This window comes from Notechis scutatus, chromosome 4 (genome assembly GCF_049901735.1).
Source record: "Notechis scutatus isolate UNSWTSFEM ecotype Mainland chromosome 4, rNotScu1.2, whole genome shotgun sequence".
Lineage (NCBI taxonomy): Eukaryota > Metazoa > Chordata > Lepidosauria > Squamata > Elapidae > Notechis > Notechis scutatus.
Window position 1 is genome coordinate 39,306,488 of NC_142012.1, and position 12,877 is coordinate 39,319,364.

The 12,877-nt window shown below is 40.7% G+C and overlaps 1 protein-coding gene and 1 long non-coding RNA gene across 2 annotated transcripts in view; one reads left to right on the top strand and one right to left on the bottom strand.

The window, feature by feature from the left end:
* LOC113411823 (uncharacterized) overlaps positions 1-12,877 on the bottom strand; it is a 246,839-nt gene that overhangs the window by 148,596 nt on the left and 85,366 nt on the right. The gene's annotated exons all lie outside the window — the stretch shown is intronic.
* Positions 1-12,877, top strand: part of SEC24D (SEC24 homolog D, COPII component) — a 74,721-nt gene that overhangs the window by 51,124 nt on the left and 10,720 nt on the right. The window contains exons 14-16 of the mRNA XM_087963192.1: positions 7,253-7,369; positions 9,824-9,994; positions 12,273-12,369. Of these exons, the coding sequence (XP_087819318.1) occupies positions 7,253-7,369; positions 9,824-9,994; positions 12,273-12,369 (385 nt within the window). The remainder of the gene's footprint in view (positions 1-7,252; positions 7,370-9,823; positions 9,995-12,272; positions 12,370-12,877) is intronic.

Below are 12,877 nucleotides of genomic sequence, written 5' to 3' on the forward strand. Positions count from 1 at the left end.
CACGGGGACCTGGACTCCGCCTCCGAGACCACGGACGAGGAGGAAGACGTCCACCGCTACAAACAGGACGGGACCGGCGAGATCAACGAGGTCGTAAGTCGGGAACCAGTGTGCCAGGTGCGGGGGAAATCACTTTCGATCAGAATGCCGTTTCATCGACGCGATCTGCCGGCAGTGCAACAAGAAGGGACACATCGCCCGAGTCTGCCGGCTCAGAAAGACACACAGCCCCGCCGGCGAGAACCAAGCAGCCGGGACGAGACGACACCCCACCGAGGGCCAGAGATCGCCAAGCCGACAACCGCTGGAGCCGAGACAACCGAGGGCGACGAAGCGGGAAGGCCGTCAGAGAGAAGAAACCCACCAGACGGTCACCATCGGCCATGCCGAAACCACTGATGCACGGAAGGTCTACGTGGAGGTGAGCATCGAGGGCGAACCATGCCGGATGGAGGTAGACTCCGGATCCTACCTCTCCATGGTCGCCTGGAAAGAACTCAAGCGACTGGTGCCAAACATCCAGAAAAGAGGACTGGAGAACCAGAAGCTGATCATCAAGGACTATCAAGGGAACCGCATCCCCGTCATTGGGACCGGACAGTTCGAGGTGACTTTCAAAAACCGCACCGCGAAACTCCCCCTGACTATCGTGGACCGGAACCGACCCAGCCTTTTGGGACTCCAATGGTTCGCGCCGCTCGGGATCGAGGTCACGGGAATACATCACACCACAGAGGCCGACTGGGAGCAGCAACTGGCGAGGGATTTCCAAGAAGTATTCGACGGCACTCTAGGCAAGTACAAAGGGCCCCCCTATCTCTTTCAACCTAGACCCAAATATCGCCCCCATACGCCTAAAACCCAGGCGGGTGCCTTTTGCACTCCGGAAGAAAATAGACGAGCAGATTGACAAGCTCGTCAAACAGGGGGTTTTGCAGCCAATCGATCACGCCCGGTGGGAAACCCCTATAGTCACCCCAGTCAAACCAGATGGGTCAGTAAGGATCTGCGGGGACTATAAAGCCACCCTCAATTGCGCACTGCAACAAAGCGCCTACCCCGTCCCAGTAGTGCAACACCTATTACACTCGCTGGGGGGGGGGGAAGGTCTTTGCGAAGCTCGACCTGGCACAAGCCTATCAGCAACTGCCGGTCGATGAAGAAACCGCCGAAGCGCAAACTATAGTCACCCACCGGGAGCGTTTCGCTGTAACCGACTCCAGTTTGGAGTCAGCGTGGCCCCAGGAATTTTCCAGAGCCTCATGGAGAGGCTGCTGCGAGGAATCAAGGGGGTGGTCCCTTATTTTGACGATGTGTTAGTGTCGGCAGCCAACCAGGAGGAATTAGAGGGTCGCCTAAGGGAGGTGCTAGAAAAATTCAAAGGGGCCGGGCTGAAGGTGAAGAAAGAGAAATGCCAGCTATGCACAGAGCAAGTCGAGTTCCTGGGATACCTCCTAGACCGACATGGCATCCACCCAACCGGAAGCAAAGTCAAAGCCATAAAGGAAGCCCCCACACCCAAGAACAAAACAGAGCTGCAGGCATTCCTGGGACTGCTAAATTTTTACAATGTGTTCTTGCCCCAAAAGGCGACCGCGGCGGAGCCTTTGCATAGGCTCCTGGACAGGACGGCCAAATGGACCTGGGGGAAACGAGAGGACACCGCATTCAAGAATACCAAAGACCTGCTCACCTCGGATGCCGTTCTCATTCAGTATAATGAGACCCTACCCATCGCCGTCACCTGCGATGCCTCACCATTTGCGCCGGCGCCGTCCTCAGCCATACACTTCCAGACGGAAAGAAGCACCCATCGCTTTCTTTTCAAGAACACTCAGCAAACCCTAAAGAAACTACAGCCAATTAGATAAGGAGGCACTGGCCATCGTCGCAGCGGTAAAGAAGTTCCACGAGTACCTCTACGGCCGCCGATTCACCCTCATCACGGACCACAAACCACTGCTGGGCATCCTGGCGGGAACAAGGCCACCCCGAACATCCTATCCCCCAGGATGACAAGGTGGTCTGAGTTCCTCGCCGCCACGACTACCGGCTCACACACAGACCCGGTAAGACGATCTCCCATGCAGACGCGTTGAGCCGCTCGCCGCTTCCCGACCTCGACGACGATCCAGCTCCCACGACGACCACCCTCAGCATAGAGACATTGCCCGACCTACCCATAACCGCGTCAGACATTGCCCGAGAGACTAATAAAGACAAGCGTCTGGCGCGGGTATTACATTGGGTAGAAAAGGGATGGCCAGAGAAAGACAATGATGAAGCATTCAGGACATTCCGAAACCGGCAAACAGAACTGTCACTACAGAAAGGGTGTTTGCTATGGGGGACAGGGTGGTCATACCGGAAAAACTGCAAGGGAAAGTATTAAAACTATTACACGAAGGGCACCCGGGATTGTGAGGACTAAAGCTTTGGCCAGAAGCTATGCTTGGTGGCCAGGTATGGACAAGGAGATCGAGGCCTGGGTAGCCAAGTGCTCGCGCTGCCAAGAAACCAGACCAAATCCCCCCGCAGCACCAATATTGGAATGGGAAACGCCCAGAGGGCCATGGTCGAGACTCCATATAGATTTTGCCGGGCCCACAAAAGGGAACACATTCCTCATCACGGTGGATGCTTACTCCAACTGGCTGGAGGTAAGCAACATGAAGACCACCACAACAGATGCGGTAACCAAGGTCTTAAACAAACTTTTCGCAACCCACGGTCTCCTGGATGTCATCGTGTCAGACAACGGACCCCAGTTCACCTCGCTGGAATTCGAAAAATTCCTAGCGGAACGGGGCATACGACACGCACTGACAGCGACGGCGCATCCGGCGGCAAATGGTAGGGCAGAACGGATGGTTCAATTTACAAAAAGAACCCTCCAAAAGATCGAACACGGGGACATACAAGAAAAAATAAATAAAATGCTCCTAATACAACATATCACCCCAAACACAACGACAAACAAAAGCCCGGCAGAATTACTAATGGGGAGAAAACTAAGGTCACCACTCGACAGACTACACCCCACATACAACCCAGAAAAACCCCCGGACTCATCAAGCAAGCACCGGGTCTTTGCACCAGGCGACGCAGTCTATGCAAAAACCTTTCCGGAGACCCACTATGGGTACCGCAACTATAACCCAACTGACAGGGCCCCACTCCTACCGGCTACAGACAACTGACGGACAAACATGGAAACGCCACATCGATCAATTAAGATCAAGAACAAAAAACACAACCGACACGCAACCAAACACAGACGACCCCGTTAACACAAACCAAGAGGGGAGGGAAGATACAGGGGATCAAATAGGAAATAACCAGCAATACTCACCAGTCAACAGCCAGCCCGAAGTCTCACCAGGAAGGAACAGCCAGGCCAGCTCAACCAGCCCGGAAAGACCAGGCAGGAGCAACGAAAGTCGCAGCTCGACCAACCCAGGTAGACCGGGAGGGAGCTGCAACAAGAGGCCCAGCGACACCTTCCAGGGGGTTCCATCGACAGGGCCAAGAGAAACAGAAGTCCCGACCGAACCGGCCGAGAGCCAAACAACAACTAATCTGCGCAGGTCAAGTAGGCAAGTGCGAAGCCCGCCTACCTACGGGACTACGTTACGTAGGACCGAACCAAGAGGGGAGGGGTGTTCTGTACAGTCAATTTACATACTCGTAGCCCCGTCGCGATTGGCTAAAGCGCGCGGCGACCGGATTGGTCGAGCGAGCCGCACTGATTGGTCGCTGCGAATCCCCGCGATTGGTGGAAACTAGTCGCGGGAGATTCAAGCGGTGCCATTGGCCGCGGCCGACGCGGCTCGGAAATAAAAGCCGCCGTTTTCCTCTCCAAGTTAAGCTGTACCCAGAGCCAATAAAGAGCTGAAACCAAGTCACTGACTCTGAGCTTCCTTCCCGCGACGGACACGACAACAATCATGATATTTTCTGGTGGTTTTCCATTGAGCTACCAACCAGGTCTGACCCTGATTAGCTTTTCAAGATTAGTCAAAGCTGGCTAGGCGTTGCCACAAACTACTATAGAAAACCATAACTCTTTTACTTGCACATATACATTACCATTTTCAGCATTCCAGTGCATAATATATAGCAAGATACTTTTTACATATTGTGCGTACTTCTAGTTGACACCCCTCAAAAAGGATATAATGGACATGAGGAAGATTCAGAGGGACAGCAACTAAGATGATGAAAAGGGCTGGAGTAATTTCCCTCAGAGAAAAGCTTGAAAAATTTGGAACGTTTTACTCAAGGAAAGAAGCAGATAATAGGGAATGTGATTGAGTATACAAAAATTATGCATGATGTGGATAAAATTACAAGGATAATTTATTTTCTCCTTCTCAAAATACTAGAATCAGATCAGCCAATGAAATCCTAAAAGAATCAGGAGAAACAAAAAGAAACATCCTTTTTTACCCAATGTGTAATTAAACTTTTTGGAATTTACTACTGTGAGACATGATGCTATCTACAAACTTGCCTGGCTTCAAAAAGGATGGAGCAATTCATAGAACTCATGGGGGTCATTGGTATTAGACTTGATGACACTTTGACCGCCTCTTAAGGCCATCTGTTCAGAGACTACTGGGCTTCTTTGTTGCAGTTGATTGGCAGTTGATTGGCCACTATAAAAGACTGCTGGACTTAATGGGATTGAGGTCCAGTCCAACAGGGCACTACTTATGTTCTTATAATTCCCACACAGAATCTATAAAATATTCCATCTAGCATTATTCCCTTCGGTTATATACCACATTATCTCATCGCTTTTCTTTTTAATGCCATTTATATGCAGGACGTCTCCTGCTTAGCTCTCTTTACTCATTTTCAAAACATGCTTATTCACAAGGAAATTAAAACCAAATTCCATACACTGAATACATCATAACTTCAAAGGGGATCCATCTGGAATGGTGTGTATGTGTATATATTTACCATGAAAGTGATATCAGTGGCTCAGCAGACTTCTAGTCTCTCAATTTATTTTCCTTTATTTTTTGCTCACAATGCCAACTGTGAACAAATTCAGTATCACATGCTTTGCTACATAAATCAAATGATCACAGCATTTTTGTGTTTCACCATCTTCCCAGGAAAAGGAAATTGATGTTTGAATAATAATAATGTCTGTTTGAAAAGATGTGGTGGTGGAATGAAAAATTACAATTCAAACTGTTTATAAAGGTACTAAGTATCAGATAGGCTTCCTCTCATAAGAAATTACTGAAACTCTTGTGTGGGTGGATAAATTAATGGTCTGTGTGTATACACACACACACGCACAACTATCATACTTCTGTGACAAATGCAAAATTAAATCTTAAGAAATATGAAAAGGATTGATGCAAATTTAACTGCTTTCTTTCCCAAGTGATCATATATTTTTAATGATAGCTCATTTCTTTGGTTTTTCTGATGTGAAACATTTTTATTACCTCTTTTTTCATGCTTTATGTTAGGGAACATGCTTGGTTCACTATTTCAATGTAAATGATTTAGGAGGTAATTCATCTTAAATATGGTGAAACCATTATGAAAACTTAGTATTTTTAATGCTACTGGTAACTTCACTTGATTCCCAATAATTATTCAGGATGCAATTTACTTATGAAGGACAGCCATTCAACAATGTACTTTGAAAGATTGTATTCACATTCAGTAGAATGTAATGATGATTTAAGTAATAATACATCATACATTTTTTGGATTTTCCATATTTAAATAATCAGTATTTCAGCCTCAGTGGACATTTATTTTTAAATAAATACATATTTCTTTAGGCTTCTTCATTGATTTCTGAATGACATGAAAGAACCAAGTAAGCTCCAATAATCAGTGATGGATAGCATATGTCTATGTATTCCAAGGGAAGTGGAAACTCAGTGGCTAAGACGTTGATCTTGTAAATCAAAAAGGTCAGCAGTTTGGCGGTTCAAATCCCTAGCACTATGTAAATGGAGTGACTTGTCCCAGCTTCTGCCAAACTAGCAGTCGAAAGCATGTAAAATGCAAGTAGAAAAATAGGGACCACTTTGGTGGGAAGGTAACAGTGTTCCATGCACCTTCAGTGTTTAGTCATGCTGGCCACATGACCACAGAAGTCTTTGGATAGTGCTGGCTCTTTGGCTTTGTAACAGGGATGAGCACTGCCCCTTAGAGCTGGCTAGCACCTCTGTGTGAGGGATCTAGCACGTATGTGTGAGGGAAACCTTTACCTTTATGTATTCCAAGTACTTTGGGAAAGTATCTCTGAAGTAAAATTTATTTACTTCACAAAAATGTTGTGAATTTATTTTGCTTCTTTATTTATTCCAAGTGTGGCAATCTGTAGAGAGAGTCAGAGTTAACATTGGTGAAAGAACTCAAGAGCTGTTAACTGATAAAAGGGACTGTACAAGAAATCTTAGCCCTGGGAGAGTAGGAAGCACAGAAACTGAGTAGTATATAAGAGGACAAAGGAAAAATTGGGAAAGCTTTCAAGATTCTATTTATTACACTTACAACAATAGAGCCCCACTAACTCTTGTGAATTCTCTTCCCTGACCTGGCCTGTACAGGCAGCTTAAAGTGTAGCTTTGGTGCAGTTGAATAAACTTTGTTATTATAGCAATATACTTCAGCTAATTTCGTTATAAAGATGTTTAAACTTGTACATCCACTCTAACAGTTTTTAGATAAACCTATACTGTTTTTCCAGGCTCAAGTAAACCCTGTGTTCTCTACTGAATCAATAAAGGAAAATATTTGTAGCACAGGTTGAAATGAGAGGTGTTTGGGTCCTCTCTGAGCTTGATTGTTTTCTTGCAGACTTTTCATTATCCAAACTAGGTAACATTATCAGGGCATTCTAAGGCACTCAAGTTTAACTGTATTAAACTTTGCATCTAAACAGTCTTGGTTTTCCCAGTGTGCCTATTAATGCACAGACTACACACAGATGCACAGAGAGAGAAAGTTTTAACTGCATACATGACCCAGATACTACTATGTTAAGTATTTGTGAATACTAGATCTTTTCTATTCTTGTGGTGGTAGAGGTGAAATTTTAGTGTATCAAATAAAGTTCAAACTATAAACAAATGGACTATTTAGTTTATAAAGTCACTGAGAGTTTATACTGGAATAACAGAACTGTATAAGTCTCTATCTCAGAAGTTTATATCTGCAGGAGAATAAAGGTCATTTTTGTTTCTTGCTTTTTTTTCTATTTTTGTTACAGGCAGCGGAGTGCCCTGGAAAACTGTTTATCTTCCACTCTTCATTGCCAACTGCAGAGGCACCAGGGAAGCTGAAGAACAGAGATGATAGGAAATTGGTCAATACAGAAAAGGAGAAGGTATTCATTAAAAAAGGAATAATTCTACAACTTGCTGTATAAAAGAGTAAACACGTTTCTGCATTTCATTTTTACCAAGTTCACAGAAATCATACAAATAGATTTAGCATAATATAGTCAATTTAATTCTCAGTATAGGAAAGACAGTTGCAATCAAGGTGCTTTCACTATTGAATTCTGACTCAATAGCACTGACACAAATTCCAAGGGAAGCTTCCGAGATATGCCATTCATCCAGTTAGCAATGATAACAAACTATGAAAATAGCTCTGGATAAATGTTACATAGTAGTAGTTAGGTAATAGTAATGAATATAAAGCTCAACAACTGTGATATGAACCTCCAGCATTATAATAGTTTTGAAATCTGTTTTAAGATGTATTGCTGTCAAGTATATAAATTAATCTGTTCAATGTTTTTCTACTAGTTTTCATTTAGTTTGATCAAATCAAGTTAGTTGCAGAAATTATTTTAAAAACAAAAAGAAGAAAATTTTGGAGAAAGTCCTATGGAGGTGGCGGGCTTCTTTCATTTAGCTGGGAATATTACAGTAGATTAAAATGCCGATGAGTAACTTGTGGTTCAGGATGTCATATTAATTCAGCCATTGGTCAGCATTTTATGAACTAGACTATCAGGTTAAGAGATGGGTTATTTATTTGGGCATAAGATGTTATATGTATGTTGTTAACTAAGCTGATAGATAGATAGATAGATAGATAGATAGATAGATAGATAGATAGATAGATAGATAAAAAATTAGAGAGATAGAGAGATAGATAATCAATTAAATGTATAACCATATTTAAAATAAAATGTAAACTCTATAAAATAGCTAAAAGAAAATACAATAATGAAATACATATCTGGTGAAATACAAAGAATTAATGTTCGAATAAATATACTGCCTTTACATTATACCATGACTTTCAATATAACACATTCTTAGTTCCACTGCTTTGTCTATCAGCTTTGCAGTTCTGCTAACAACATATATATTAGAATCAAAGAGGAAATAGGAGAATCTATGATTCAGGTCCTAGTGAGCTATTCATTGAAGTAGGAATTTTAAATATCTAACTCGAAAAGTAGCATACAATTGACGATCAAATAAAACATGAAAACATATACAGATCCTCTCATAATATGGCAGATGAAGGAAACTCCCATATTAGGCCATGGATTCCAACAATTCAATTCTTCCACCAGAATAGACCCTTCTTAGGAATTGCCTCTAATTCATTGTCTGATATTTTTTTGGCTTTGAGTTTTTTTTCCTAATCAACCAGTTTAAAGATCTGTTTTTTTAACCAATATCTCCATATCGGTTTGGACACTGATATCTAAGATCCTCTTTTTTTAAAAAAAAAAAAAAATCCTTTGCTTGGGAGGCAGAAGAAAGTAAATATTGGGTGGGAAACCCCTACTGTAAAATGAGTGATATGAAGGTTTGGATCATTTGCCTTAATGAGCTATCTCAATTAAAAATGATCACCCTCTTTTGTAGTAGTTGGAGTTGGGCAAGGGCTGGATGCTTAGTGATACTAAGAATTCTCTGGTAGAAAAGTTCTTCATCCAGAAGGCTATAAGGAGTTTACAAGAAGAAGGGAAACCTTAGCAGAGCTTTCAGCTTTCTCTGGACTTAGCATCTTCTGCTCCCAGAAGAGTTTCAGTTGCGTTTGTGTGTCACAAAATTTTTGTTTCAAATAATTAATTTGTGTCAGTCATATATACAGTAATATTCACTTAATATCCACTCATTCCAGCAAAGAAAGTTACAATGGCACCAAATGAGGGAGATTTATGACAGGTTCTCATTGTTCCCTCCTTCACAGCATCCTTGCAGTCATTAGATCGCAATTCAGGTTCTTGGTAACCAGCTCACAATTACAACAGTGCAGTATCTCACAGTCATGTAACTGCCATTTGTGACTTTCACTGCAGGCTTCCAACAAGCAAAGTTAATAGGGAAGCTGGCTGGAAGTAGCAAATGGCAATTGTGTGGTTGCAGGATGCTGTGGCTGTATGGGATTTGCTTTATGATGGCAGCTGGGACTGTCCAAACTTCAGTCATAAATCGTCGCAGTCACATAACACTGTACTTTACAATCTCAATGCTTAGCAACAAAGTTAACAAAATTAGTAGGCAGAGCGAATTAGTAACCATTGGTAAGCGAAGACTACTTATTCCAGTTAATGAACATATTTGTGCATGAACATATTTGTGTAAATTTTTCTTAATACATTTATATATTTGATTAGTACCTGAAATAGATAGTATATTCTTGTCAAGAAAACCTGCAGCTGCCTTTTTGGTTAGTGCTTAGCTCTTAAAACTATATTTTAATTTCATATATGTTTTTGTTTGCCTCTTTATTCTTTGCAACATCTTGTTCTTTTGCTTGCTGGTTACTTAAAATGCTTAATTCTTTTATATTCTTTTATATTCTCCAGACACTGTTTCAGGCCCAGACAAATATTTATGAGGCCTTAGCCAAGGACTGTGTTGCCAACAGTTGCTGTGTAAATCTATTTCTTTTCCCAAACCAGTATGCAGATATCGCTTCCATGGGCCTTGTCACTTTTCATACTGGAGGAACATTGTACAAGTACAACAATTTTCAGGTAACTGTCAAAAGCTTCTTTTTTTTGTTTCAGTAGTTTGCAACCTGAGGTCTGTAGATCACTTGGAAGATATTATAGATGGTGTCAGTTGTCCTATTGGCATATAGGACATTATTTTACCAAGAGTATAATTTTACTGATAGGTCCATACAGGCACAGAAGAAGCAACAGTAGCTCTGAGGTTTTCACACAAAAAACAGCATAGTTAATTGCCCCTTTTTCTTATTTGAACTATCCATTAACCATTGTCCAGAAATCCAACACTTTCTTTTTATTTTGAGAAAACATTCTATGCCTTCAGAAGGTTCTTATCACATGGCCTTGAAGATCCGCAGCTTCTCAGACTGCAAACAGCTCACATAAATTCCTCACCTCCCTCCCAGCTCCCAATATATTCCAAGAATTGTCCTCTCCCTTCCCTTTGTTTCTGTTGTCAAGTTGCAAGTAGAGGTGTGTTATGAGTCAGCCTTGACAGATGGTTTATGTAACAGCTGCAAAAATAAAGTAAAAAATGTAAGTGGCCAAAAATGGATTCTTTCCTGGAATCTCATAAGATTTTTCCAGGTTTTCAAGATTTCAGTGCATTTTAAATGTATGTATGTATGTATGTATGTATGTATGTATGTATGTATGTATGTATGTATATGCATGTATGCATAAATTGAAATGCATACATAGTTAGATAAAAGAGTCATAAGTTCTATTGTGTAATCTGATGACAATTTGCTAACAGCAAGCTTATGTAGTAGTCCCAAAAGCAGTGATCTATACATAGGGAATCAGTTTCTAATTTTGATAAATGCAGAATGAATTCTCTGTTATGCAACTTCCACCTTTAATAGGTACAGAAATATGCTGGGGACATCCTAAAATCCTTTTTAAAATATTCTGGAAAGCATTCCACCGGATAATAGCCTTCATTTCCCACTCCCAATCTCAGCCCACACACATTGCCCTGAATTTCTTCAACTGTAGGGGATAACTTCCATCCAGTTAACTGAACTAAATTAATTAACTACTTGTAGATTAAACATAGATTCCAGTATGGTTATATTCAAAGTATATTCAAAGTATATTGTAGCACCTGGGCTATCTAATAAAACTATAATAAATCTGGCATCAGGATATTAATTTGAAAAGGCAAGGATTTAGGGCCTATAGAATGTAAATCTTGTAAGACAAAAAATTCTTTTTAGTGGAGGGATTCCCCTCCCCCCAAATGCCTAACAATTTCCTGTGAAATTCCTCTATATGAAGATGCTGCAGAATTATTTAATTTCCAGCAGTTTTCAGCACTGACCATTTTAGCTAACTCTTATGGGACATATAGATTAGAAACTCACCTACAATAGGATAAAAGTAATGTGGTGTTTGGGCAATGGAAAATCTTATGATAAGACCTCTGAAAATGTGATGCAGTGATTAAGTTGTTGAATAGGGACCAAAGAGATAAAGGTTCAGGTTCATCTGCAGTCAGATGATTAGGGTTGAAAATTTGTCAGGACATAGTCACTGCCCGAACTATTTCACAGTGTTCTGTGGAAAAATATGAGGAATTTTGAGCACTTATAGGAACAAATAAAGAAGAATTTCTCTTAGCAATGAGTAAAAAACTTTGTTTTGCAGCCTTTTATACAACTGGAACTAAAATTTTAATCTGATTTTCTTCTCCATTCCAAATAGGATAAAGAAATATATGGATTATGTCACTCTCTGCTTATTAGTGCTAGACTCCCACAGGAACCATTTATGTTTAGTGGCATTTCAGTCCTTTTTCTGATATTAAATAATTATAAATCACACTGTTATTTTTGCATTCCTACACGTTCTCTAGGTTTATGATGACAATGAACAACATAATCTTGTAAGATTATGAAAATCTTACAATTATTTTATTAAACTGGGAATGTAATATGTAGCCAACTTCTAACATAAATACATGCTTACTCTAATGTTGGCTTGTTTTTTAAATGATAAAGATAACCTATTTTCTAAATATCTGTTACTTTCAAACATATTTTAAAAGAATAGGTTTTCTTTACTAATATTGTATTTTTTCTATGTATAACAAGCAGTCTGATTTTTCTCTTAGTCTGCATGACCATGTGAGAATGTGAAAGATCTGCAAGTATTAACTAAATAAATTCTTTATTTAGGAGTGATTTAGTGCTATTAATTCCTAACAGTTTATATCCTGAAACAATTTATGTTGTGCTGCTGCCATCCAGCGGTAGACATTATTTAGTAAAGTTTTTCCCAATCTCTTGTTTTTGTTTAGATACATTCTGACAGCCATCAATTTCTTAATGACCTGAGAAAGGATATAGAAAAAAAAGTGGGTTTTGATGCAATTATGAGAGTTCGAACTAGCACAGGTAATAATGATTACTATAGACATTTTTATTTGCTTGTTTTTACATGGTTTAACAGGTAGTTTTAATATGTCTTTTTTTTCCTGGAACAAAATGTGAAGCATTGGGAATTAGTAAACCTCGATGTAAAATCTGTAAAATCTTTCCAAATGCATTCTGGATTTGGCTTGGTTTTTAGATGAGAAACCACCCTGGTTTCCTCCTGAAACATTCAATTACATAGCACAGAATAAATCCATCATTGTTGGCATAATTATAGTGGAACATTTGAAAAAAATGTCATGATCATCAGTCTTAATTTCAAACTTTTCTTTTTGAAAGTAAGTTTTCTGATTGCTGCTTCAGCTACGAATAATGGGACTTTTCACTGGTTTCAGGTTAATGTTTCTTATAAGTAAGGTGACTATAGTATTTATTATTTAACAAATCAGCTTCTCACATTAAAGAGGATGCAGATTGTCATGGGTGGGTGAATAGGGAACTATGTCCTATTGACCAGCTATCTTACCTA